Source organism: Dermacentor albipictus, chromosome 8 (genome assembly GCF_038994185.2).
Source record: "Dermacentor albipictus isolate Rhodes 1998 colony chromosome 8, USDA_Dalb.pri_finalv2, whole genome shotgun sequence".
In the NCBI taxonomy this organism is placed as follows: Eukaryota; Metazoa; Arthropoda; class Arachnida; order Ixodida; family Ixodidae; genus Dermacentor; species Dermacentor albipictus.
The window spans coordinates 120,586,013-120,610,667 of record NC_091828.1 but is presented as its reverse complement, the minus strand read 5'-3'; the positions used below and the strand labels follow the sequence as shown (position 1 = coordinate 120,610,667).

The 24,655-nt window shown below is 45.8% G+C and overlaps 3 protein-coding genes across 4 annotated transcripts in view; 1 reads left to right on the top strand and 2 right to left on the bottom strand.

Annotated features, from left to right (window-relative positions):
- Positions 1–24,655, top strand: part of LOC139049115 (carbohydrate sulfotransferase 8-like) — a 142,575-nt gene that overhangs the window by 93,369 nt on the left and 24,551 nt on the right. The window lies entirely within an intron of this gene.
- On the bottom strand, positions 2,301–4,011 carry LOC139049119 (uncharacterized). Its single transcript, XM_070524344.1, has 3 exons — positions 3,847–4,011; positions 3,173–3,298; positions 2,301–2,635 (listed from the first exon to the last, which is right to left on the bottom strand). Exons 1-3 carry the CDS (start codon positions 3,991–3,993, stop codon positions 2,426–2,428), a joined length of 483 nt encoding a protein of 160 aa, XP_070380445.1. The 5' UTR covers positions 3,994–4,011; the 3' UTR covers positions 2,301–2,425.
- LOC139048697 (eukaryotic translation initiation factor 4 gamma-like) lies at positions 5,646–24,315 on the bottom strand. The gene is made up of 9 exons (XM_070523192.1): positions 24,238–24,315; positions 23,595–23,915; positions 19,414–19,432; positions 13,846–13,940; positions 12,156–12,803; positions 10,558–10,777; positions 8,301–8,463; positions 7,262–7,374; positions 5,646–5,799 (listed from the first exon to the last, which is right to left on the bottom strand). The coding sequence occupies exons 2-9, from the start codon at positions 23,863–23,865 to the stop codon at positions 5,646–5,648; spliced, it is 1,683 nt and encodes a 560-aa protein (XP_070379293.1). The 5' UTR covers positions 23,866–23,915; positions 24,238–24,315.

Below are 24,655 nucleotides of genomic sequence, written 5' to 3'. Positions count from 1 at the left end.
TCGGCATTAAGGGGCCCACATCACAGCTTCGCTGGTCATCCACCTTCAGCGAGGGGAATAGCTCTGATTTTTTTCTTTTCCAAGCCTTGCGCGTGCCATGCTTCACCGGCCGACGTGATGCGTCGGGTGCATGTTCTTGAGCAACGGCGCAACGACGATGCGCTCGCGAATCGGTGTGGGTATGCCGACCTTTTCGCCGTGGTACGTGCTGTAGCTGATGCCCAGAGTCTCGAAGATCTGGCGTCCGCTTCCGGTGTTTGTTCCAAACGCTCGTACTGCGCGACGTTGTGCACTTTGATTACCTCGTCTATAGTATATTGTGTGAACCCAGATCGAGAAACTTATCCGTGCCAGTATTGATCGGTAATGCTAAGGCGCGTTTCTACGCCATGAGGATGAGGCGGTCTAGTTAGGTTCGTTTGGTCGCCTGCCACTTCAGGTAGGAGGTGACGTACGTTATGTGGCTGATCACGAACGCCTGTACCAGGCAGATCGCATTGCTTTGCTTCATTCCACTATGTCACTTTGTGATGCGTTTCAGCAAGCGGGTGGTGTCATTGACCGCGCGCTCTATTTTGCGCACGGTTTTGCCGTTGTGGCCATTGGCCGACAGGTGCAAGCCCAGTACCCTGATGTCGTGAACTTGCGGGATGATGGTGCCGTCCGATGCGACTACTCTAATTTCTCTGTCACCGCGCTCGTCTGCGGAATCGGCGTTCTTGGGTTTGCGGGCCCTCCACGTGGGTCTGCAGAGTAGGAGCTCCGATTTGGCCGCGAAGCATTCGAAGCCCATCTCGCGGAGTTATTCCTGAACCGCGTCGGTGGCAGCCTGCAACGTTTGCTCTACGTGGCCGTCCTTTCCCTCGGCAACCCAGAGAGTGACGTCATCGGCGTACAAGTTGTGGTGGAGGTCCTTCTAGATCTGTCAGTTTTCGGAGTAACCCGAAAAGCACGACGTTAAAGAGCATGGGCGAGATGACGGAGCCCTGCGGCTTGCCCGTGCAACCTATGTCTATGTCTTGCGATTCCAGTCCGCCGATCACTATGCGGGCCCGGTGACCCGTAAGGAACTTCCGTACGTTCTCTCTCCCAGTCCCAACACCCGTATGCTTTCAAGTATCGCGACGTGTTCGAACGGTGTCCAACGCCCTTTTGGCGTCGAGTCCGACTACCCATTTGGTGGATCACGTGGGATTGTGTACGATTTGATGTTTCAGTTTAACCATGCCTTCCTGCGTGGAGACGCCACGACGGATCCCCAGAGTCGTGTGCGGTAGCATGTCTCGGTCCTCGGAGTAGTTCGTAAGGCGAGCGAGAACCACGTGTTCCATGACCTCGCCGACGCGGAACGTGAGGGATATTGGTCGAAGATTGCCAATCTGTGCCCGCTTGCCCAGTTTGGAGGTTGTAATTATGCGCGCCGCTTTCCGCGAGCTCGGCGTGGCTTCGCGTTCCAGCGCTCGTTCAGGTAATCCGTCAGCCGTCCTATCAACTCGTCGTCCAGGTTCGGTGTGCTTTGTTGGTTATACCGTCCGGACCCGACGCCCATTTTTGTGTTGAGCTTGTGCAGTACCTCTCCGACTTGCACGGCTTCCAGGTTTCGGTCTTTTGGTGCTTTTTGGCGAATCTTTTGGTTGGCCAGTTCGTTTAACAGACTCTCATTCTTTCTCTGAGCACCATAGACAGTAAAAATGAAATGCAACGATTTGATTAGGCTATGTATTCACTCGCAGAACTGAATTGCCTATGCAACTCTTAAGTTCGTTCAATGCACCGAGTTAGCAACTTATGTGATGGTGGCAGTGCATTGACAAACGATGTCATCATGTATGGCTTGTAGTTCTCGAAACTAGAAATCCAATGTTTGGGTTATTCGTTTCCATAACTTACAAACTTTTTAAAGTTTCTGTCTCAACTACCGCGCAATTAAATAATACCCACAGTAGGTTGAGCCATGTCATCTTTGTACCAAAGAACAGCAAAATGCAGCATAACTGTACCTTTCGCTCCAAAGAAAAGTTACAGGTACCTTGTGGCGAGTTATTCAGCATTGTGAACACAACTAATCTGGTATCCGTGATATTAATGAAATCGATCTCCGATATGTGAAAACATCTTCGAATTACGGCAAAGCATATGGAGGCATGCAGGACAGAGAAACGAACCGGATCCTGGTAGGAGAATGACAGAAGCCTGCAGGGAGGAAGTTTTTATGCATAGGATTCAGCAGTCCAGGAACAAGTGGAAATCGTCTAAGAGTATTAGTCCTACGTTGAACTTGGACAAGGTATTGATCAGTACATATTTTATTACATTTATCAGACGATCATGTCTGAATTGGATTCTTTATAACAGTAATATCGTTTCTTATTGCCACTTCTAATACTCGAAACTTAATTGAAAAGAAAGCTTGTTTCATGGCCCGTCACGTAACCAGCCCCAGACAGACGTCTTTAGCCGAAGAGTCGTTGAACTGGGTCCTGAAGAAGTTTAGCAGTAACTTAAGTGCTCGCAGCCTGGAGAAGCGTCCGCCCCAGCTCGTGCTTGCACAGGCGTTGGAGAAGTCCTCGTAGTCCAAGTCAAACGCCGCGATGCCGATATCGATGGATGTGTGCTGCGCCTTGATCGTGCACAGCTGCAGTAGAAATAAAAGGGGTACAGGATGGATTAGGGGACATCATTATGGCACAGCCCGTGATATATCTCGTGCAAACGAATCTCATAGCAAGCATGCCAGAATTTGTGTCTTGCCCCACCCCGCAGTTTCACAGCTCATTGAGTTACCTACATAACTGGCATTCGTCAACGCCGGAAGCATATATTTATCTTCCTCTGTGCTTCTTCATCGTTAGCAAGCGCAATGCGATGTGTCTGACCTAAACTGTCTATGTAAGCAAAGTTAACGAAAGTTAGTTTAATTCCCTTATCGGTGATTATCGCACAGGTTCTTATGTGAGGCCACTGCTACGAACGTCAGTGAGTACGAATAATCATTTCATTTGCATTCCTGCATGTTTATTAACCTCAGAAAGTCGTGTCGGTATATGCCGATGCCAGCCCAGATGTAGTAAGTGCGTTACAGACGCCGAAAAGATTGAACTGAAGTCTGACAGAGTCACTAGCCTCTAAAAAGTAGCGCTGTCGTATTGGGGGAACAATATCGTTACTGCACCTTTTGTCCGAGCGCCACTTCATCATCGAAGGAAAGCAACCGCCGGTCTGTTGCGCTGTAGAACTGGGCCGCGTGTAGCTGTAAGCTGTAGTTGTACTCCTGCCCGAATTTCGGGTCATTGCACACCTGGTACGAGAATTCGGAGATCTCATTTTAGAAGCGTGACATAACAAAGTCCTTTACTGGGACTCATCAAAAGTAGTGTCTCAGTTATCGAATGCAATCGCGTTAGTTAATGAAAAATGTTCTTTTTCTCCTGGCTAGCGCTGATTCTGAGCCTCCGCAATGGAACGCCGCGGAAGTAAGACTTCTTTCTGTGGAGAGTACCACTCGAGCATAACATTTCAGTTACTGCCCATAGACTCCAGGAGCTTATACACTAAGTGATTAGATGCATCTAATGAGCATTCCACTCGTGGATTTTTTTTAGCATTCCATGTGAGTCATTAAAGTAGCTGGTGTCACTTTCTATGGCGTTTGTTAGGTGCCCTCACTACGCACATTTTGTGCTGGCAATTCATCGAACTTATTGTGCCACACGTGAGGTCACGCCCTACTTGAGCTGTACCGTCTTTGTCTGCCGCTTGGAGGCGCGCACGGCGCATGCGCTATGCGCGCGCGGAGAGCAGCGCGAAGGAGGCGCTCTGTGCGTGCGTTGGTAATAACTCGGTTACCTCTGCGTAGCTGCCGAAGGATTCGGCTGCAGGGTCGTACACGCAGCGAGAGAGGAAGCCAGGTGAGTCCCCGGCATCCAGGACCGTCCAACGCCCCTTCATAGTCACAGATATCGCCCAGACCGCACTCACACCTCGGGTAGCCATCTTGTCTACGCGGTCGGCCGCCATAGCCTGCAAATAGTGACCGGCGTGGTGAAATTTAGATTTTTTATTCAAATGTCACAATGTCTACTTATACACCGTTTTTCTCATGGGCGCCACCATATTACTACGCAGTGGCGCCATCTAATGGTACTCGGCATGCTGTCTTGGGCGAGCGTTGTCTTGCATGGCTGGTATTCGCTCGGCCATGGTTTCTGGAGTTTGTTTTTGCACTCGTGCGGTCTATTCAGTATGACGTGCGTCTTCTGTGGGACGGTTCTGTGAGACATGCTGAAGTGGTTTAAGCCGTCATGGCCGGAGTTTCTGCTGGCGTTGAGACGGACGGAGCACGCTGGGCGATGTGTGCGCGCATATTTGAGCCTACATTGAGCCTCAGAAATCAACTGTGTGTTTCTGAATGTTCCATTCACGAATTACGCCTTATAGCAGTATTCTTCTTTGGTTCTAAGCTGCGATTTAGGAGCCATGAAACATACGCGACGATCGTAACAGCGTGGGTACCCTTCTGATACGATATGAGCTGTGCTGTTATACTTCGACAGGCGTTCAAACTGTTAGCTGCAGATTACATTGCGCTACTACATGGTTCGGTGGATAAGGTTTCCACCCATGAAAGTATAGTTTTGGTTAGTAATAACAACATACCTTACAGTGTGAATTGAGATTGTCCAGCAAAGAGGCCGTTTACGAACTGCGCGAGCGTACTGAGCAGTGCTAAGTGCTGGATTACAGATATATTTGTTCTATATAGTGCATGGTCTAAGCATACGGCATCAACGTTTACAAGTCATAAACTTTCAATAGAATAAGCGCCAAAAAGTGACAGCACACAAGAAGAAAAACAGACAGGACAAGGCGCTACCTGTAAACTTAGTGTGACGTCACTATGCGAGGTCATATTGCGGCGTTAGCCCGTTTTCTCTACCTTTTTCGAGAAAGAAGACAACCGAATCTTATTTTTTTGTCGGTTGTGTTCGTTCCGTTCTCTAGGAAGAACTCACACGTATTACGGAAATTTTGTTCTCAGAAATAGCCATCGCATTCTGTTCGTGCGATCCATCTCGGATATTATGGCTTTACAGGGCAAAAAGGCAATGCCGAAGCACGTATAGCGTATATTTGTATCATGCTGGTTCACCAACCGCACCGATCGCTGTGTTGAGCAGCGCCATCGGCCTCATGCAGGAGGCTAGCGCAGACATATAGTGATTTCAAGCCTACTAGACTTGAAATGCATGAGAACGATGCCGGTGTATCACAAATACTTGATAGCGCCTGCCGCTTAAGTGTTTCGTGGTTGCCTTAGGTTGGCCGTACACGTGCACGCACTCTTTATGTTTTGGTCCCTACGACAAGCGATCAGATAGTGAACAGGTTTACAATTTCATGCTGGTAAAGCAGTGACTCCGGTTCTCTTCGTTACACAGGCACAATGACGACTTAAGGGAAACGTAGACATTTTACCTAAAGTTTCGGTTTCCAGAAAATTCAGCAATCAAACATACAGCACTCAATTAAAACGCAGCAAACCTTGTCGAAATTGGTTTGCTTCCTTCCCACGTATTTATGGGGGCAATGTCGTTCTCAAGGCAAAGTGTCCCTTTAGCTTAGTGCATGCTAAATTAGCCCTTGGCTCATACCATGTCGTGTTGGTAGCTGCTATTGGCTGCGGCAATCTCTGGAGGCCGGCTCAGCAGCGTCGGTGGTACGACGCGGCAGTCCTGGAACGTGTTGTCGCCGCATTCGTAGTGGCCCAGGCCGATGAATAGTTGCGGCGTGAAGATGGTCCTGTGGGCACCGTTAGGTATGGATTCATCTTAAAAACTTACAAAACGAAATCCTGCGACTCCATAGACTCCCGCGAGTCCTGGGCTGTTTTAGACCGACGGCAGATTGTACAAAGTTACTGCCTGGTGTTCGGCCCTTCAAAAAGCAAAAGCACACCGTATTGCCACTTTGTGACGTCCATTTGGCTTTGAGGTTTGAGTCAGTCGGGAAGGGCATTCCACTGAACCAATCAGAACTGAAATTACGGCGAATTTGTGAACATGGCGGAAATAGCAAGGGCTAACGATAACACACGCAGTGATTTGCATTGTGTTATACGAAGTGACCCGTTCGCGCCACCACGTGCGATGAACTGAACCGGTTAAGCTGCAGTGATGGCTGTCCCCCTGTCCTCTGTGTGTTCTAAGTCTAGCTTTACGAGTTCTCTGTCAGCACAAGGCATTTTTTTATTGCGAACACTTTTAAAAATAACATGCCTACGGAAGTTATTCGATTCACGTCACTACCGATAATTTATCTGCCCAAGCAGGCATAACTTTCAAAAGAAAATTGAAGCAATTCATTGACCAATCAAACAACGCACGCTAACCAACTTCTTAGTTACAAATTCGAACTAATATTTTTATATAGGGAAGCTTGTCAAAAATGCCTAGGTTTCTGTTACTTTACTTAAATATTATGACGTGAACTCCATATAACTGGTGGCAAATAATTCGTCCAATTCACCAGTAGTCAGGCAAACTGAACGAAAATATGTCACCTATTATTTCAGTCTAAATGACCATATTGAAGTGCACAAACACGGATCTAGGTATTATGATGATTTCCTTCAGCTCTCCAAAATAAAGATGTGTGGTAAAATTAGTAAATATTATGGTAGTGCAAACCTTTACTGAGTAAATGATTCGCTTCAGTTCTTTCTTCTTTTTCTTTTTTGCAAGTGATGTCCGCCCGGACAGGTAATTCATCTGTAATGCTGTTATTCAATTACGTTTTGTACGCTTCTTTGAAAGACGCGCTCAAAGCAGAAAAACACGCATGGTATAATATGTAGACTGAGGTGCAGGCACTTGGACAAGCACCTTCGTATGCTATCTCATGACCACAAGGCGCAGACAACCGAGACTCACAATGTACGGTGGGCTAGCTTCCACTGGCGGCAACTTGCCTTGTACTTCGACTTATATTTTCTTGTAATTTGTGCATTTTCATTAAATATACAAGTTATTCTTCATATAATTGTATTTCGCTTTAATTTTAGAAACTTTCTTCACTTCTTGCACTAAATGCTTGCAACGGGTCATTCAGTAGTGACAAATATTCCAACGGCGACGACAGTGTTGCGCTGCAAGATTTGAGATATTTTCTGCCTTAATAAAGTAACAAATATATGTTGCGTTTTCCGACTAGGCCTACATTAAGCGCTTTTCTCCTGTAGCGTTACACTTACGGCGGAACTTACGAAAATTTATGGACGTAGTAGTTTTCCCATGTGTCGTCTGGAATGACGGCCGCGAAAACGATGATGCACATGTGGCCCTTAGCTCTTTGCTGGTCCGATACATTATCCAACATCTGCAAAAAAAAACACACACACGCTGAAGTCACAAAGGTTTTTGTTCGTAAATACTATTTTCTAGTTGGCCAGCCAACTTATCTAATGTTAGTGACACGAATACATGGTTTCTCTTTTTTCGGTAATTCTTCCTCACCGGATAACCACTGTTACAAACCTCTAGCTTAGCACAAGCCGTGCCTTCATGTGTGGGAACGTTGCCGAATGCTGCCGTCAATTATAAACGGAAATAACCTTGTCTAATCATATTACATGCTTGAAGCGAACAGTCGCGTTCCTTCTAGAACAACGCGAGCTCCCGCGATAACATTGGAAAGCGCGATGAGTCATCACAAGTCAACGACGCTCAGGGCCCTTACATCAGATCTTGTGGATCGAAGACTGCGCTCGCCGTTACCGTTGTGTTTTGTGCATTTCTGGGCATGAGATCGCCTTATGAAAAGTTAAAGGCCTAACTAGAGTAAAAGCAGTTGTGTTCTTCACCATCATTACAACGTGAGAGTACGTTCAGAATCACGATTGGCTGGAAAAAATCTCGTATGAACAATTATACTGTCACAGATATTTGTCAATGCTGGCCCAGATTTCTATTTCTTAGAACAGAAAGCCTGCGTCCTTTCAGTGCAGAAACTTTTTATGAGAAAATAGCACTGCGCGAAAATAACGAGAATGCATCTTGTACGACGAAATAATTAAGCTAGCGTGTTTGTACATGAATGAATATAAATTAATTCGCTTGCACACGAGCTTTTTAAGAGGAGTCGACCAGGACACGCAATGACAGACGGGAAGTGAAATCAATTTAATCATACGTTGGCGCACATTCAAGACTTGTTTCCGAGCTTATCACACTTCAGAGTATACGTATCACTTCAAAATCCAACGACGAACATCGCTTCCATGTGGCTACAAAGCCTAAGCGTACCTTCAGACTTTCGAGGGCCACAGTCACGGATGATTCATTGAAGTCTCTTGTTGGAGTGTCGAGGATGCCGAAGTTGGTGATATTATGCCGCCAGAAGTACCAAATCATGTACGGTGTTCCCGCAGTGGCCACCTCAAAAACATCCTTCAAGTAGTACGCATACCTGGCGTGACGTCAAAGATCACCGTCAACGCTATGTCTTCTTGAAGTACAGGACATTTGCAATTGCAGACAGAGTTGCAAGAAGATGGCTCTAAAAATGTGCAGAATCAGTCTTTTTGGAGTGTTGAATCATTTGCAATCATAACCAGTTACCTTGAATTTTCCTTTGGTTTAGTCTGCTTGTCTGCTTGCTTCTGCTTGGACTTCATCATCCCTCTAGTTTTTACCGAACATTCTGAGTAGCTTTCCCATCGCTCCTTTCGTAGATTCCGAGCGAGATTTCTCTTCACCCGGCCTTCAACTATACTCCCTATTTGGCCCCTAATTGCCCCTAATTAAAGTTAGTTTATGTGATTGAAGATTTCTAACTCATGCTGCAGATTCTCCACTGTCAATTCACATGATTTTCCAAAAACAGTGTTGTGAGTTGGCTCATACTCAGCACTAATGTTTCCCATTTCCCAGCATAATTTAGAAGACTATAATATATTTATTAAATGGCTATATTTCTTTTGTACAGAGCTTTCGAGTTATAACACTGATGCTCCAGTTTCTCGAAAATTATCGATTCTGGAAATGTTCTTGAGAAGGCAGGTCCAGCCATGATAAAATGTCAGCATGGAGCGGCCGTTAAAGTTAAGCTTAGTCTTAAGTTCAATTCAACTATTAAACTGAGCTCAAGAAATGTCATTATGATTAGTTTTACACTTGCTAAAAATATAATTTCTTTCTTAGAGCGCGCGTTTGACAAGTAAGTTCGGACTTCGAGAGGGACTCCCACCAAATAAGCGAATTTATTAGCCGGACGTTTCGGAGCCCATTTGGCTCCTTCTTCAGGGGGTGTTTGTCGGAGGTGGCGGTGGGTAGTCCTTCGTACAAAAACAAAGGAGGAGAGAGTTCCGAAGGGTACCCGCCGCGGTTGCTCAGTGACTATGGTGTTGGGCTGCCGAGCACGAGGTCGCGGGATCGAATCCCGGCCACGGCGGCCGCATTTCGATGGGGGCGAAATGCGAAAACGCCCGTGTACTTAGATTTAGGTGCACGTTAAAGCACCCCAGGTGGTCGAAATTTCCGGAGTCCTCCCTCCCTTGCGGCGTGCCTCATAATCAGAAAGTGGTTTTAGCACGTAAAACTCCATAATTTAACTTCTTTTAGTGCGGAAGGCGGGGAGACACTTGACTGGAAACCTCTGTTTGACAGGCGGGAAGGTTGAAAGGGATGGTCGGCTGGGATGACCGATGTTTGGGCGGTTGGGTGGGACTGCCGTTCAAGGGGGCGGGGGGAGGAAGGGTAGCGCAGACGTTTTGGTGTTGGTGACCCAGAGTGGGGGTCTACCTGGTTGCCCTTCACGCGGTTTCTATTACCCGCCGTATTATGAATGTGCCATGACTCCAGTAGCCGCTTTTCTCACGAGTCGGTCTCTGTTTGATAGATTTTCGGCTTCTTGTAAAGCAATTTCATGATCGGCGTCTTCAGAATGTTTGGCAGCGGTGCTGTGTTTTCGGATGAATGTTCTGACGACATTCTCATGTTGTCCGATTATGGCTTTTAGATTCTTGGTTTTCCCGATGTACTTTGCCGGACAGTCGGCACAGCTCGTTTTATAGACGACGCCTTGAGCCGTCAACCAAAGAAACAGACTGTCCACCAAAAGCCAGGTAAATCCTTCTAGGTAGCCAATACCACAACGTACGCTTTCCCCTCCACTATCCCCGCCCACTTCAACGGCATTGCCGCTAGTCAAGCGCCACCAACATCGGTCATCCCAGCCGAGCAGCATCACCCTTTCGCCCGTCCCGTGTGTTTCCGGTCAAGAGTCTCCCCACCTCCCGCCCTCTCACCTCCTTATTTATGAAGGAGCTTTCTGAAGCTGCATACCACCACCTCCGACGAATACCCCCGGAAAAAGGAGCCAAATGAGCTCCGAAACGTCGGGCTAATAAATTCGCTTATTTGGTTGGAGTCACTCTCGAAGTCCTAATCAATTTTCCCAACCAGTCAAGAAATCTGTCGAAATACTTAGCTTCAAGTTTAGTAATTTGCACATGTTTCTTGAGCGAGCTAAAATATCGCTGTGTGAACGAGAGCCGCTCACCTGAACGAGAAGCCAATGCCGAATCCCGTTGTGGTAAAATTTCTGCGAGCGTCGAAGAAGACGCGGACGTCGGCGTCCAGATCGTAGGGTTCGAACTCTTCGGGACCTGTCTTGTACAAGGAGTCGTAGAAGATGTACTCGCAGAGCCCGTCCTCCGGAAACATCCGCGTCGAGTTCGTCTTGTTGCCCATCGTGCACACCAGGGGCGCTCTGTGTAACGCTGCGGTCATGCGCCAGTATGTGACGTCATCGTAGGAGCAGCGAGACGTTATGACAGGAGCATCAACGAACGGCACGAAATTAAACAATACGTTCAGACAGAGTCGTACAGGAATCACTCTTCAGTCTTTCACAGTACCGTCACAAGGGTTGGCAGCTGTTGCTGCTCCCCGATGATGATTGACCATCCTCTCCGAGATAAACTAAAATCTATAAAGCATTGAAGAACAAAGAGTGAATAAGGCAATAAGCTTACATGGCACCAATCTTTCCGAGCTGACGTTTCGAGAAACTCGGCAACCGTAACATTGCCGAAGTGTAATTCCTAAGCGCAGAATCGTCTCACGAGAAAGCGATTGAGATGCGACAAGACAATGGTGAATTTCATCTTTTGGTGATATGTGATATGTAATTGCGATACGTTGCACGTTAGGTCTACTGCGCATTTTGCAACTCCCAAAGGTACCACTGTAGACAGGCCGATAGATCAACGTGTCAGAATACATTCATCACGCACTGTGCAAGAGAGTAGCAGTTATTCATTGGTGCAATGAAGAAATGGGAATGTAGAGCGTTTAGGCTATATGCTACTAAATTAACTAAATTAACTAAGCCGCGAAAACACAGCGCACGGCGGACTCTCTACCCGTCGCAGATGGCTTTCAAGATACAGCGGCTACGACAGACGAGCACGGCTGCCCGGATAGCGCGGAGTAGAACGCGCCCCCCCTCCCACTCCCTCCCCTCCCTCGGAGACTCGCGTGCGACGGAAGACGACGCGCTTCCTCACCGCTTTCCTCCCTAGCGTGCTGGAGAATGAGCCGCGATCACCGGCTCATTCTCGCATGCCTTCACTCGCACGTATAGCATACGGCGCGTAGCGACGATTTTATCGCCTTTCAACTTTATACGGAACCTCAGGCGACGGTGATGGCGACGGCAGAAATGAGCTGGGGTGTCCGTGTAATTGCTATCGCAATAAAAGAAAATTTATAAGTGCACTGTACTCTACTGGCTCTGTGCTATTTGTGCAACAGTCTGCGAGTTAAGATAATGATGTGTAACAGTCTATCGACTGGTATACCGATTAACTTGCATCCTGAGCCGGGGCTCAATGCACCACTTGATTTTTGTTGTTCAATCAATAACAATAAATTAACTTTTCCAGTGACACATTGAGAAAAAGACCCCCTGGTCACATGGTCTATGTGTATACTTACTGAGAGATTAACTGAATGAGCGAGTGACCACTTAATTCGCTGACTCGTTGGAAGGAACGTTCATTGGCTGCCGAAAGCAGAAACCATTCGAGCAATTCGCGGTACAGTTCGCAAGGTGAAGCGTCAATTTATCAGCCATTTCGCTAATGACAGACGCACCTTTGACGATGGTCGGTGATATTCCTTCGGTTGCCATTTCCGTGGTCGTTTGGGCTTTGACGTTTGTCCATGTTATTTCCTCGGTTGTCATTTCCATGGTAGTCTCTGCTGCGCTTGTCAGCTCAGTCTGCGCAGTGGTCACTTCCGTTCTCGGCGTTGTCGATGTTATTTCCTCGGTTGTCTTTTCCGTGGTAGTATCTGCTGCGCTTGTTAGCTCAGTCTGCGCAGTGGTCACTTCCGTTCTCGGAGTTGTCGGTGTTACTTCCTCGGTTGTCATTTCCGTGGTAGTCTCTGCTGCGCTTGTCAGCTCAGTCTGCGCAGTGGTCACTTCCGGTCTCGGCGTTTTCGATGTTACTTCCTCGGTTGTCATTTCCGTGGTCGTCTGTGCTGCGGTTCTCAGCTCAGTCTGCGCATTGGTCATTTCCGTCCTTGGCGTTGTCGGTGATATTTCTTCGGTTCTCATTTCCGTGGTAGTCTGTGCTGCGTTTATCAGCGTGCTCTGCCCGGTAGTTGCTTCCCTTCTCGGCGCTGTCATCGGCACCACTCTCAATGTCGCCTGCGGAACGATCAACGTCTGACCAACGCCCCGACCGCCAGTGCTGACGTTCATCTCTCCGGGCTCTCTTACTGTGACGTCGCCGGCGGGGCCTGAAAGTAAATATTAGGTAGCCAGTCTCATTCGCCAATGTTACAGACCGCAGCCAGTAACCACAGCCAGTAGCCATGCCAAAGCCACTGCCACAGCAAACCATGGCCACAGAAGGAAAACTGAGGTCACACAAAGTACTTCAGAGGACATTTCCTAGCAGACATGTTTGTATTTGGATTAGGAAACACAGCGGCCCGCATGAAATGCGAACGTGCTTTTAGGATATCAAATAAATCCACTTCCACCTTGTCTAGTAGCGGAAATACACAGAACCAAGATGTGTTTTCGCAAATGGGCAAGAGAAGGGCTTACTTGGTATTCTGAGAAGGAATGCAGGTAATGTCGACCGACCTTCAAGATGACTATAAGAGCTGTTCGCTAATGAAAAGGAAAATTGAATTTCTCGTTTCTAGCCGTTACACCCCCCCCCCCCTCCACGAGGTTAATTTATAATCTGCAGCATATAAAGCACGCCGAAACATATGAGATCGTTATGAATGTCTGTAGGTGCCAGCAAGGTAAACGCTATTTTTTTTTCTAATACAACCTTTCATAGCGAAATAACCAAATGAAGCTTCGAATATCAAGTACCACTGCTTGGGAAGAAAGCTTGCTTGTCATATTAGTATTCTAGAATTATATGAGTTGTTGGGCATTACTTCACGCAAATGTTACCGCTGATTTTCGTTTACGGCGCATTCACATGGCAGAGTAACATATACGAACGGAAACAATGAAGACCTCGTTTCTACCTGATTGCATAAGACGACATCAACATACTAACAAAAGGGTGCAAGGGCGGGGGGCGAGGTGGGCCGTTACTTTTGCACACGATGCGATGCTACATTGATTTATTCTGCAGCTTTTAACTGCCACTCACAACAGTGCACTAGATATAGAATACATATTGTCTGATAGGAAGTCAGCGTGCCAGTTTATACCTTGGGACCTACTTCCGCATCGAGTTAATCCACGTATTTCTTGTTACGAAATAATACGTTGATAAACTTGAACTAAGAAACACCTCTCCGGTGTGCTTACTTCTCCGCAGCAGCTCGAGGATCACTAGCAGGCTGACGACTATGCAAATCAGCGATAAGATCGCCACCGCCACAGTTGCTAGCAGCTGGTTTTCTCTGCACGAAAAGAGTGAAACGACGTTTCAGATAACGTTTCTTCGTGTATGAAATGAAGCTTCAATATGGTTTTACATCCATAGCAACACCTAGCCTATTGCAAAAGTTGTATTGAAGGTGACGCCACCTTCAATATGACTCTTTCAAAAATCAACCTATTATCGTGAAATTCAACAAAATACAGTTTTCAGAGGATACTTCATCAGGCTATGCTACTTTAGTACTTGCGAAACATTGCGAAATCGCCCGTAAAATACCGATACCTTAGCAGCAAAAGTTGTATACCTACATTTATTTTCTCTTATGCTTGTGGTTAACGTTTAGGTTGATTGAACGTAATCAGGAGGCGCGCCCAATTATTGGTCTGCACTGAATATAGGCTGCCTTTTATTCTCCGCTACTTGTTACACTTCACAAACAGAAAAGCCTTCAAGCAAAATTATTTGGCGGGAAACCTTTGGCTTTCTTTCATTTGTGATTTTTACTTTACAATACTTTTGCATGCTACCTAACGCCACAAAAAACGGCGATTCTCAAATTACTGTATCGTTGGAAAATTAGCAACAATCATGACGTTTTCGTCGTTACATATCTTAAAAGTTTCTTTGTCTCTATTTCACCTTAAACAAATAAATAAAAACGCGTAATTTTGTTAGAATATTGGACAATCGTTGAAGACGAATCGTTGAAACCATATTGGCAGTAGCGGCAGCATCTGACGCATGTCCGCTGAAACACGTTTTTGAAATATTACAGCCTCATCGCCGATACTGTGAGCCCATACCGCCGCGCGGATTTCCCTGCCATAGATCTACTATCAACGCACTTTCCGAAGCGCCCCCTGGACCAGTGGCTATATCAAGTCCTGACAACCGTTTTCCTGCGCACTTTGGCAGTAGCGGCAGCATCTGACGCATGTCCGCTGAAACACGTTTTTGAAATATTACAGCCTCATCGCCGATACTGTGAGCCCATACCGCCGCGCGGATTTCCCTGCCATAGATCTACTATCAACGCACTTTCCGAAGCGCCCCCTGGACCAGTGGCTATATCAAGTCCTGACAACCGTTTTCCTGCGCACTTTGGCAGTAGCGGCAGCATCTGACGCATGTCCGCTGAAACACGTTTTTGAAATATTACAGGTTGGTGGTTTTCTATCAGTTACCTTTTGTATGTGCTAGCCGCTGCTGCCAACGCTGCTTGAGATTTACGAGTGTTACTAGTACCTGTTGAAATGTCGCGTTGTTGTGTGTGCCGCTCCGTGGTGCCTGACAATGGCTTGTACATGACTTGCTGTGAGTGCAAATTCAAATTTCATTTTGGTTCGTGCTCCGGTATAACGGAAGAAGCTTTTACTGGAAAGCGCGACATGTCTAAGAAGGCATGGAAATGTGAGACATGTCGGGGGGTGGGACAAGGGGCGAATGCTGAAATTGAGCGGCACACGCCGCAGAGAGACATAGCAGTTCGACTTCTAGCAATCGAAACCAAGCTAGATACCCTTTTGGATCTGCCAATCAAACTGGTGGAACTAGAATCGTCTGTGCAACATATTTCTGATAAATTCGATGAATTTCAGACGAGGCTGCAGGCTCAGGAAAAAGTTACCACACAACTATCAAACAGAGTTGAACAACTTGAACATGCAGATTCGAGCAGTGAATTGTCTCAAATCAAACGGGATCTGGATAACCTTGAATGCCGTAGCCGCAGGTTAAATATTGAAGTACACGGTATTACTGAAAGTGACAACGAAGACCTAATGATGAAGGTAAACGAAGTAGCGATGCAAATTAAGCTTCCACTATTGAACAAGAGTGATGTTATGGCTATACACAGACTTCCCGCTAAACCAGGCAAAACACGGGCGATCATTATCCGTTTTGTTCACCAGGAACTTCGCGATTCCTGGCTCGCTAACAAGAAGCAACTTAAGGACCATGGGCACGTGTTTTTCTGTGAAAATATGACACGGCTATCACGTGCTATTTTATCAAAGACGAAGGAATGGGCCCAGACCTCAGGATACGCATACGTCTGGCACTCAAACGGTAAAGTTTTGGTGCGAAAAAGGAGCGGCGACCGAGCTGTTGTCATACGCGGCGAGGAGGATCTGGCCAGTCTTACAGCCTCGAAGTGATGGCCGCATACGTGATAGCAAAAGATGTGTTATGTTTACTAAACCACAATGGCGACCCTGGAATTCCAATTTTCTGGGGATGTCGCGTCGTTAAAGAACCGATGTCCACTTTCAATATTTCATTTTAATGTGCGAAGTTTGAGAAATAAGTTTGATGAAGTCAGTTTGTATCTGTCTGAGCTGCAACACTGCTTCGATTTGCTTTGTTTTAGTGAAACGTGGTTTACATCAGAGGATGAATGCGCTTCTATTTTTGGATATGACTGTATCTCTGTTTACCGAACGAAAAAACTAGGAGGAGGAATTGCTATTTATATCCGTTCTGGTTTGTCGTACAGTATAATCCCCGAGCTCAAGATTGTTAACGAATGCTATGAATGTATTGGTCTTCAGTGCATGAACACCTTGATTTCCCTAGTGTACCGCCCGCCATCTGGATCCATGTGCAAGTTCTTAGAATTTACTGAAAAATTATTAGAACTCAGCACCGAACTTAAACTCGAAACAATATTAATGGGCGATTTTAATATAGATGCTTGCCCTGACAACCCAGAATATACGCGTTTTCAGGAAACTTTTGAATCATACGGGTGTTCAAATGTCATCAACGTGCCTACTCGCATCACACCTACAAGCCAGACAACACTTGACCTCTGTGTGACGAGTTTTTCTGCTGAATATGTAAGGGCAGGGGTCTTGATGTGCGATCTTAGTGATCACTTGCCTATATACTGTCTGCTACCTCATAGACAGCCATCCAATATATGCCCTGAAAGCTTAAAAAGAATGTATTCAGAACAAAGTGTTAAGAAATTTGTTGAACTAGTCTCTGGTTATCGGTGGGACGAAGTGACCGCGGAAACTGATGTAAACAATGCTTACGATATTTTTATATCTACCTTCGCGTTGTTATACAACAGATGTTTCCCACTTAAGAAGTTTAAAAAACACAACAAAGCTAGAAAGCCTTGGATAACTCGTGACCTCTATAACAGGATAAAATGTCGTAACAAGCTCTTCCAAATCTTTTTGAGTAGCAGAAGCGAAGATGACTTTCGGTCTTTCAAATCTGAGCGTAACAAATTGAATTCCGATATTAAACGCTCTAAACAAGAATATTACGCGAACAAGTTTTTTGCTATCATGGGAAATTCAAATCTCATGTGGAAAGCGATCAATGAAGTAATTAACAAAGGCGCTATCGCAAGAAAAGTTGCATTTCAGCATAGTGAATTGTCAGATATTGAGGTTGCAAATGCTTTTAATTCTCATTTTATTGATGCTGGTGCGTCCTCACAAAATGATACACCAGTCTCTTGCACGGAATATATATTAAATCGATGTTCTTCTACGCTGTTCTTGGCGCCTACTGAGCAGTACGAGATACAGACAATAATTTTATCGTTGAAAGACAGTTGTGCTTCAGGTGAAGATGATATAAAAGTGAAGCCGTTGAAAGCCGTCAGTGAAATTGTAAGCACGCCTCTTTCACATATCTGTAACCTAATTCTTTCTAACGGTGTGTTTCCAGATAGGATGAAGCTAGCCCGAGTGACTGTCATTCATAAGAGTGGCCCAGTTAACGACATGAATAACTACAGGCCAATATCCGTTCTTTCTGTCTTGGCGAAAATTGCTGAGCATGTAATTAATAGAAGACTTTGTCAGTTTCTAAACACGTATAACATAATAGCTCAGGAGCAATATGGTTTCTGTAAGGCTAAATCTTCAGAAACCGCTTTACTTGAAATAAAGGAACAAATCCTTGACAACATAGAAAACCGAATGTTAACTCTAGGTATCTTTTTAGATTTTAGGAAGGCCTTCGATTGCGTGCAACACGATGTCCTTTTGAAAAAGCTACCTCTTTATGGAATTCGTGGTGTCGCATTATCCTTAATAAAAAGCTATCTGACCTCTAGAACACAGTACACAACAATAAATGGAGTTAGTTCCGAAATCCAGCACATTAAATACGGCGTGCCGCAAGGATCCGTCTTGAGGCCTGTTTTATTTTTACTCTATATTAATGATATTGTCAATATTCAAGGCTGTTCCAATATTATATTATACGCGGATGATACTAACGTGTTCTTCTCAGGAAGGGAAATAGGAAATCTTTTTGAGCAAGCTAACATCTGGTTACAGCAACTAAGCTTGTGGCTAAATGCGAATAAACTCCAATTAAACATAACTAAAACTAAGTATCTAGTGTTTAAGTCAAAAGGAACAATAATCCACCCTCAGATAACACTCCAGTTTCAGAAGGTCAACCTCGAACAGGCAGCAACAGCCAGATTTTTAGGAGTTATATTCCATGAAAATATGTCCTGGTCACCGCACGTAGACGTTCTTAGAAAAAATATCGCTCGTGCTGTCGGTGTGCTAAATAGGTTGCGATATTTGCTACCGATAAATGTGAAGCGCAATATTTACAACGCGCTTATACATTCTCGATTAACGTATTGTTTGCTAGTTTGGTCAACCACTACACAAACTAACTTAAAATCAATTCAAACACTCCAAAACCGCGCACTGCGCGCGATAGGTAACTTAGAACGTACTGATACCACTAAACTATACTATAACAAATACAAAATATTAACAGCATCAAAACTTCACACTTACAAATTATTCCTCGAAATTTCACGGCAATTCTGGGAAGACAAATGTTCCTTCCAAAGTAAATACCATGGCAGAACGACAAACTATAATCTCAGAAAAACTCTGATAGGAAAACCACGTTGCAGAACGAAATACGGAGATCAAAAACTAGCAGTTCAACTTCCTAACCTTCTAAACGACTACCCCTTGGTATTGGACCTGCTAAATTCTGGAATTTCAAAGCAAAGCTTTAAGAAGACGGTAAAAGAATTGTTACTATCCGAAGACTAATAGAAATGTTGAACTACAGGTATAGAAAATTTTGTTCATGTTTCTTGTTGTTGTTTTTAGAAAACTGTGTAAACTTTAACCTTTCAGCTACCGGTATGGAAAATTTCGTACATACTTGTTTTTTTTTTCTGTCGTTGTCGTGCTTCAGTTGATTAGAAAACTGTATAAACTTTAACCTTTTTTTTTCCTTTCTTCTTACGCGAATTGTGTACTCAAGTGTTGAAAATGTGTACTACTTTATTTCATGTGTGACTGAAAGCCTGCCACTGCCATGTTGCTGCCAATGTACGGGTGGCACGGCCTAGTCAGGCATATGTATTGCCTTTAGCCGTGTCCCCTAAGACAATCTGTTCATTGTCTTGAATAAACCAATAAAGAAAGAAAGAAAGAAAGAAACACCGTAGTTCACATGCGTAAGGCATGAAAAACTGTACTTACGGTGGATCGCCCTTGCTTTCTGCAGAAAGGCGAAAAAACGTAGTAGTAAGTATCACTAAAGCTTCTGTAATCCTCCCAATGTCATCTTAGAACAAAACTATTTAGACACCTTGAGGCGACAAAATCTCTAAGCATAAATAATTATTCTGGCAATGGCGGAGGCCGTGAATGGTAAACTAACATCAACTGAGCGTGGCGTAAATGCAGAACAAAACACGGAAGAGCGGAAACATAGGTGGCTTTCTTGTGGCTGCTTAGCAGAAAGATGTACAAACGCAACCACTGACTATACCTACTTGCGCTTGGCTGCTTCGAGCTGCATTCATGCCATGGACTCAGACCGTGCAACTGGCGCAAACCGCTGCAACCGAGCAATGCGTCTTGCACTTCAGTCGGTGGAACATTTTTCTTCTTCGACAAGCGGTCCAGGACATATTATTTAAACATTTCCACTCATGCAAAAACTCTGTAAACAAGGACGCATGGGCACAGGTCCCTCGAAGGGGCTTCCGAAACACTTCTCTACCTAATCGTAGAATGACCTCACTGCTAAAGGACGTCGTCTCCCGAATCTCATACTGCAAGAATGTTTCGAATCCTTCAAATATAAGTAAAGATATGGCACCGATAGCCAGCTTCCTCTCTTTGATCATTTCCACTAGCGTGCTCGAAGCTGTACGAGGCTTTGCTAACTAAGCTACGCAGCACTCCGCTGCGATCTCGGAGGCCACGCAAAACTGACGCAACTGCGCGCGATGCGAAGATGAGCTTATTTTTCTGTCATTTCGAGGTCGCAGACAAATGTACATGGTTTTTTTTTTCATTTCTTTAGCTCAAACTTAGCAATTAAGTGTTACTGAGAATGCTCTGGTGATCACGAAATCAGCCGATAGTGTTGGTGGGGCAGCTGCTTTCGGTGAAGCTGCATGACAGCAGTGCAAAAGCGAGAGCAAGCGGTTTTTTTTTTTACTGTTTTTGACACGAGACTGTCAAGTCCCTGCTGCCTTTCGTGCAGTAATATTTGGCTGACATGTTCACGCCCATCTCCAGTACAGATCGGCAGCGTTCTTTTACTATGTTCAAGAAGTGTTTCAGGGCACCTTTAAACTTGGGAGACTATATTGAATGCTGGGCTGTTGAGCATGTGCCAGACGTCAGGTTCCACTGAGAGTTCGGAGTTCAAAAAAATGTGTTGCATTGACAAGCCATTAAGGGGGCAAGATCTGCTCCCAACTGAAACATGAGTTTTCTGGAACTAGCAAAACTTGTCTTTTATGAAGAACTGTGCAATAACTGCAGCCATTATCATTTCATATGAAATGATACGATTCCTTAGTTTCAAAGCACCCAAACTAAACTTTTTTTCAATTATGTGGTCATCGATCACAAAATTTTGTTTAGTGCGAGCTCCATCATAGATTTCTCTTTACCCCGTTTGAAGAATAAGGCTTGCGTACCCAAAATACTCTTATTCACATTTTCTAATCATCAAAATGAGCCAACAAAAGAAAAATCCTACGCTCGCTCTGTAGCACCGATGTCTGTGACATTCGATCACTTGCTTTTACAACATCGCTAGAGTGCTCGCGGTATACAAAAAAAACTGTTTGTTTCTTTCCTTTTATAGTGCTCATGGAACTTTCATAATTATGCAATACCTTACTATTCGAGCTGTTAGACCATCTTTCCAGCTCAAGACACGGGTTTTTCATAACAATTCACTGGTTTAAAAAAGCTCCGTTCCCTGACCCGTGGGGATTTAGTTACCATCCAGAACGTTCGAGTACACAGATATAAATATAGCCCAATTAGGCCTAGGATGTATGTTCCTTCACAGGCCACAAGTCCTTAAAGTTAGCCCTTTTCATAGGCCCACCGGTGGTCCCTCAAGTGAGCGTGAATGTCACAAACCTACATGTTGTCGTCAGGTACGGAAATTCCGCTCCCCTATTCCCACAATATCAGCCATTTAAGAGATTATACTTCCTTGCCACTTCAAGGCATATACTTAAGATAAAGGCGTCAGTTGGGAAAAACCTTTATCTCTACGGATTAAGCACTTGATACGCGTTCGAAATTTTGTAGTCAGCTCACACAAGCACAGCGGCACCACACTGGAATGTATACAGCACGGTCCACGTTAAAGGCAGCACTTAATGTGTATTCAAACCAAGGTGAACTTATCATCAACTTAAGAAATATTTCATAGACCTGTCTGGTGGATAATAGGTTGACGGCAATATAGATCTGTAATAGCAAATCTTCATCGCCGAGACCTTGTGCTCGAAAGTGAGCCTTAATCAGTCCCGAGATGCTCGTTTGTTGCCCCGCTTAGCATACTGAACCCCAGTGGTGTAGCTAGGTCGTCTAGCACCCGGGGCTCATAGGTCTTCTGCCACCCCCCCCCCTCCGGGTGTAGCCGGCGGAAAGACGGGTGTGTTCAGACGTATATGACACCCCCTCCCCCCACTGGCCCCTTGCACCCGGGCCACATGGCCCCCCGGCCCCCCTGTTGCTACGTCAGTGCTGAACCCTACTGCACGTTATGCATGTCACACACATCGAATGGGCACCGGGCACTGGCTAGATGGTACGCGTGCGGCTGTTTCAGAATAGAGCAAGAGTTCATGAAAGTTGGCAACCAAGTACGGGGCATCTCAAAGTGTAAATAGACAGCCAGGAGTAATAAAAAGAGTCAGAGAAACAGAGAAGGTGAAGTGGATGCAAGCCAAAATGGAAACGAAAAAGACCATGCAGATTTACAAGAATGGGAAGAAAGAAATTAGAAGGGGAAAATCTGTACGATAACACAAATGGCAGTGGCTTGCTATGTCGAGGCTCGAGCGGGTTGCCTAAGGACAAAAACATTCCGGAGCAAATATTCGCAACTAGATGCTGCAGCGAAAATCCGGAGACCACTCAGCACATCCTAATGGAATGCGAAGGGATACATCCGTTGAGACCAGTAAGTAACGTGCACCTTCCAGAAGCGCTTGCATTTAACGTGAACGGAAGCACGAACCAGTCAGCAGTAGAGATAATTAAGAGACGTTTCAGTATTCGTGGAAAAAAGCAGGAAAAAGATTGACACGAGCAGGTCCGTTTGAGGCATAGGTAGCGGTATCTGAGTAAGATAAAAAAATTGATATGCGTACAAAAAATTGGAGGACGCTTAAGCTTCGCCTTCAAGAGTGGAACGCGACAGCGTTCCTGTCGACCCGCCAAGGGGAGACAGTGGGCTACGGCGCAGCGACTACGCGCCCCGCATCGGACGCGGTGAGCGTCGAGCAGCGCCGCGTTCGGCGCGGCAACGAAATGTGCGCCTGAGCAAGCGACGCACGCCTGAGCCTTAGAAACAGCTCGTTTCTAAGGCAACACCGCATTCACTAGAGACGCTTTTGTACCGCTTTGAAGCACCGAACTCGTGGCTGAGTATAATAAAGACAAAAAAAAAACTCGTGGCTGAGTGGTAGCGCCTCCGTCTCACACTCCGGAGACCCTGGTTCGATTCCCACCCAGCCCATCTTGCAAGTTGTTTTTTATTCATGAAGTGCCTGCTGGGATTTATCGCTCACGGCCAACGCCGACGACGCCGACACCGGCGCCGACGACACCGGCTTTTCTGCGACACGAGCTCTTTAACGCTGTCGCGTTAAAATTCTAGAATGAAAAGCATGTTTAGCACACCTGATTAGCTCAAGCAGGCTAGGCGATCACTCGTCACCGCGCGTTTCAAAGGGGATGCCAACAAATAATCATCATCTTCTTCCTAGATGATCTGCCGACGCTCGCCGCTTGGGCTACTCCATAAACGACACAATTTTCTGAACAACCGACGCGCTTCTGTTTAATGCATCGCTTGAGCTCTGTATGCTTCATCGAACATGACAAAGCATTGCCCGATCCACGTCAACGTTCGGCCACCTACGGCCACGGCCTGTCTGTATTGCGCGCATGCGCAGACGCCAGACGAGCTCTCCAGACTGGTCATGTGACGACATGCACCCTCGCACTGTGTATACGTAGAATGTGGAAAACGTGTGCATCGAGATGAACGCTCGTTAGAGGGCATCGTGAACGCGCAACGTTTCCTACAGCATGTGTGTCACCCACTCGCTAGGCTGTGCGATCTGGCGCTGCAGTCGGTATGAAAAGCATCCGGTGCCTTCGCCGATGCGTACCTGCAAGGTACGGCGCTAACGGATCCACTCCGCCTTCGTCTGGGTTGTACGGCTGGAACGGTTCCGGTTCATCTGGGTTGTACGGCTGGAACGATTCCGGTTCGTGTGGGTTGTGCGGCTTGAACGACTCCGGTTCGCCTGGGTTGTACGGTTCGAACGACTTCGGTTCGTCTGGGGTGTACGGCACCAACGGCTTCGGCACGCCGACAATATTCGAGTTGAGGGACGGTTGGTGTCTGCGCCAATCGTACCCAGGAGCTCCAGCCGCCATGCGAATGGAGGGTGTACTATGCCACGTGGTAGAGTGAAACTGAAAAAAACCTGAAAGGCAAAGTACCACAGGCTGCACTCCTTTACCGTAGCAAGACGTCAACGACAAAAAAAGAGGACCTGTAATTCTCTATCGTTCCCCTGTCGTCGAGACTTTAGGTTAGGTAAGGCGAGGTTAACTTGGTTTGTTTAGATTATGATAGGTTTGGTTAGGTTAAGATTTTGACAATTAAGATCCAACAGAATCCTACCATACAGCCGGACGGAACAAAGAATAAACAGGCGATGTCTGATTTACTTCAGGTACTTCGACACGTAAACTTGACAATGTATGCAAAACGTAGTGCCACTTATGCAGGTGATCTGCGATTACCTGTAATGCAGCTAAACTCGACAGAAGCAAAAGCGTTCCGCAGCTATGCTTCTTTCACTTCTTCTTCTTCTTCTTCTTCTTCTTCTTCTTCTTACGATTGACCTTCTCCATGCGGTCGTTTCGTGCATGCATTTTATTGCAACGAGCGCGACATCGTATGCGAGCGCTGCTTAGGCAAAAGTCACCAAATCGCACTCGAACATCTTTAGAAAAATACTAAACTCACGCTTTATGTAAGGGTGCAAACAGTTATAGAAGGCGGTCAAATTCGCCCCTATCGTCTTTTAGCGAATTTCGAAAAGCTTGGCCTGGCAACATGCGTATCGGCATCATCAGGAAGAAGATGGTGTCCTGTGCATACGGACAATCTACGCTCATTCTTTTTATTTTTTACGTGTTCCATCAATACATTAGGTTT

What these genes read in the sequence shown, in the direction of transcription:
- LOC139049119 (XM_070524344.1), bottom strand. Translation starts at nt 3,993, where the DNA reads ATGGCTACCCGAGGTGTGAGTGCGGTCTGGGCGATATCTGTGACTATG. An exon ending in CCTTCGGCAGCTACGCAGAG is followed by an intron (nt 3,299 to 3,846) that starts GTAACCGAGTTA and finishes TTCTCGTACCAG; the next exon opens with GTGTGCAATGACCCGAAATT. An exon ending in AAGTGGCGCTCGGACAAAAG is followed by an intron (nt 2,636 to 3,172) that starts GTGCAGTAACGA and finishes TTTCTACTGCAG; the next exon opens with CTGTGCACGATCAAGGCGCA.
- LOC139048697 (XM_070523192.1), bottom strand. Translation starts at nt 23,865, where the DNA reads ATGGCGGCTGGAGCTCCTGGGTACGATTGGCGCAGACACCAACCGTCC. An exon ending in CCTCGAGCTGCTGCGGAGAA is followed by an intron (nt 12,804 to 13,845) that starts GTAAGCACACCG and finishes ATTTACTTTCAG; the next exon opens with GCCCCGCCGGCGACGTCACA. An exon ending in TGGCCCTCGAAAGTCTGAAG is followed by an intron (nt 7,375 to 8,300) that starts GTACGCTTAGGC and finishes TTTTTTTTGCAG; the next exon opens with ATGTTGGATAATGTATCGGA.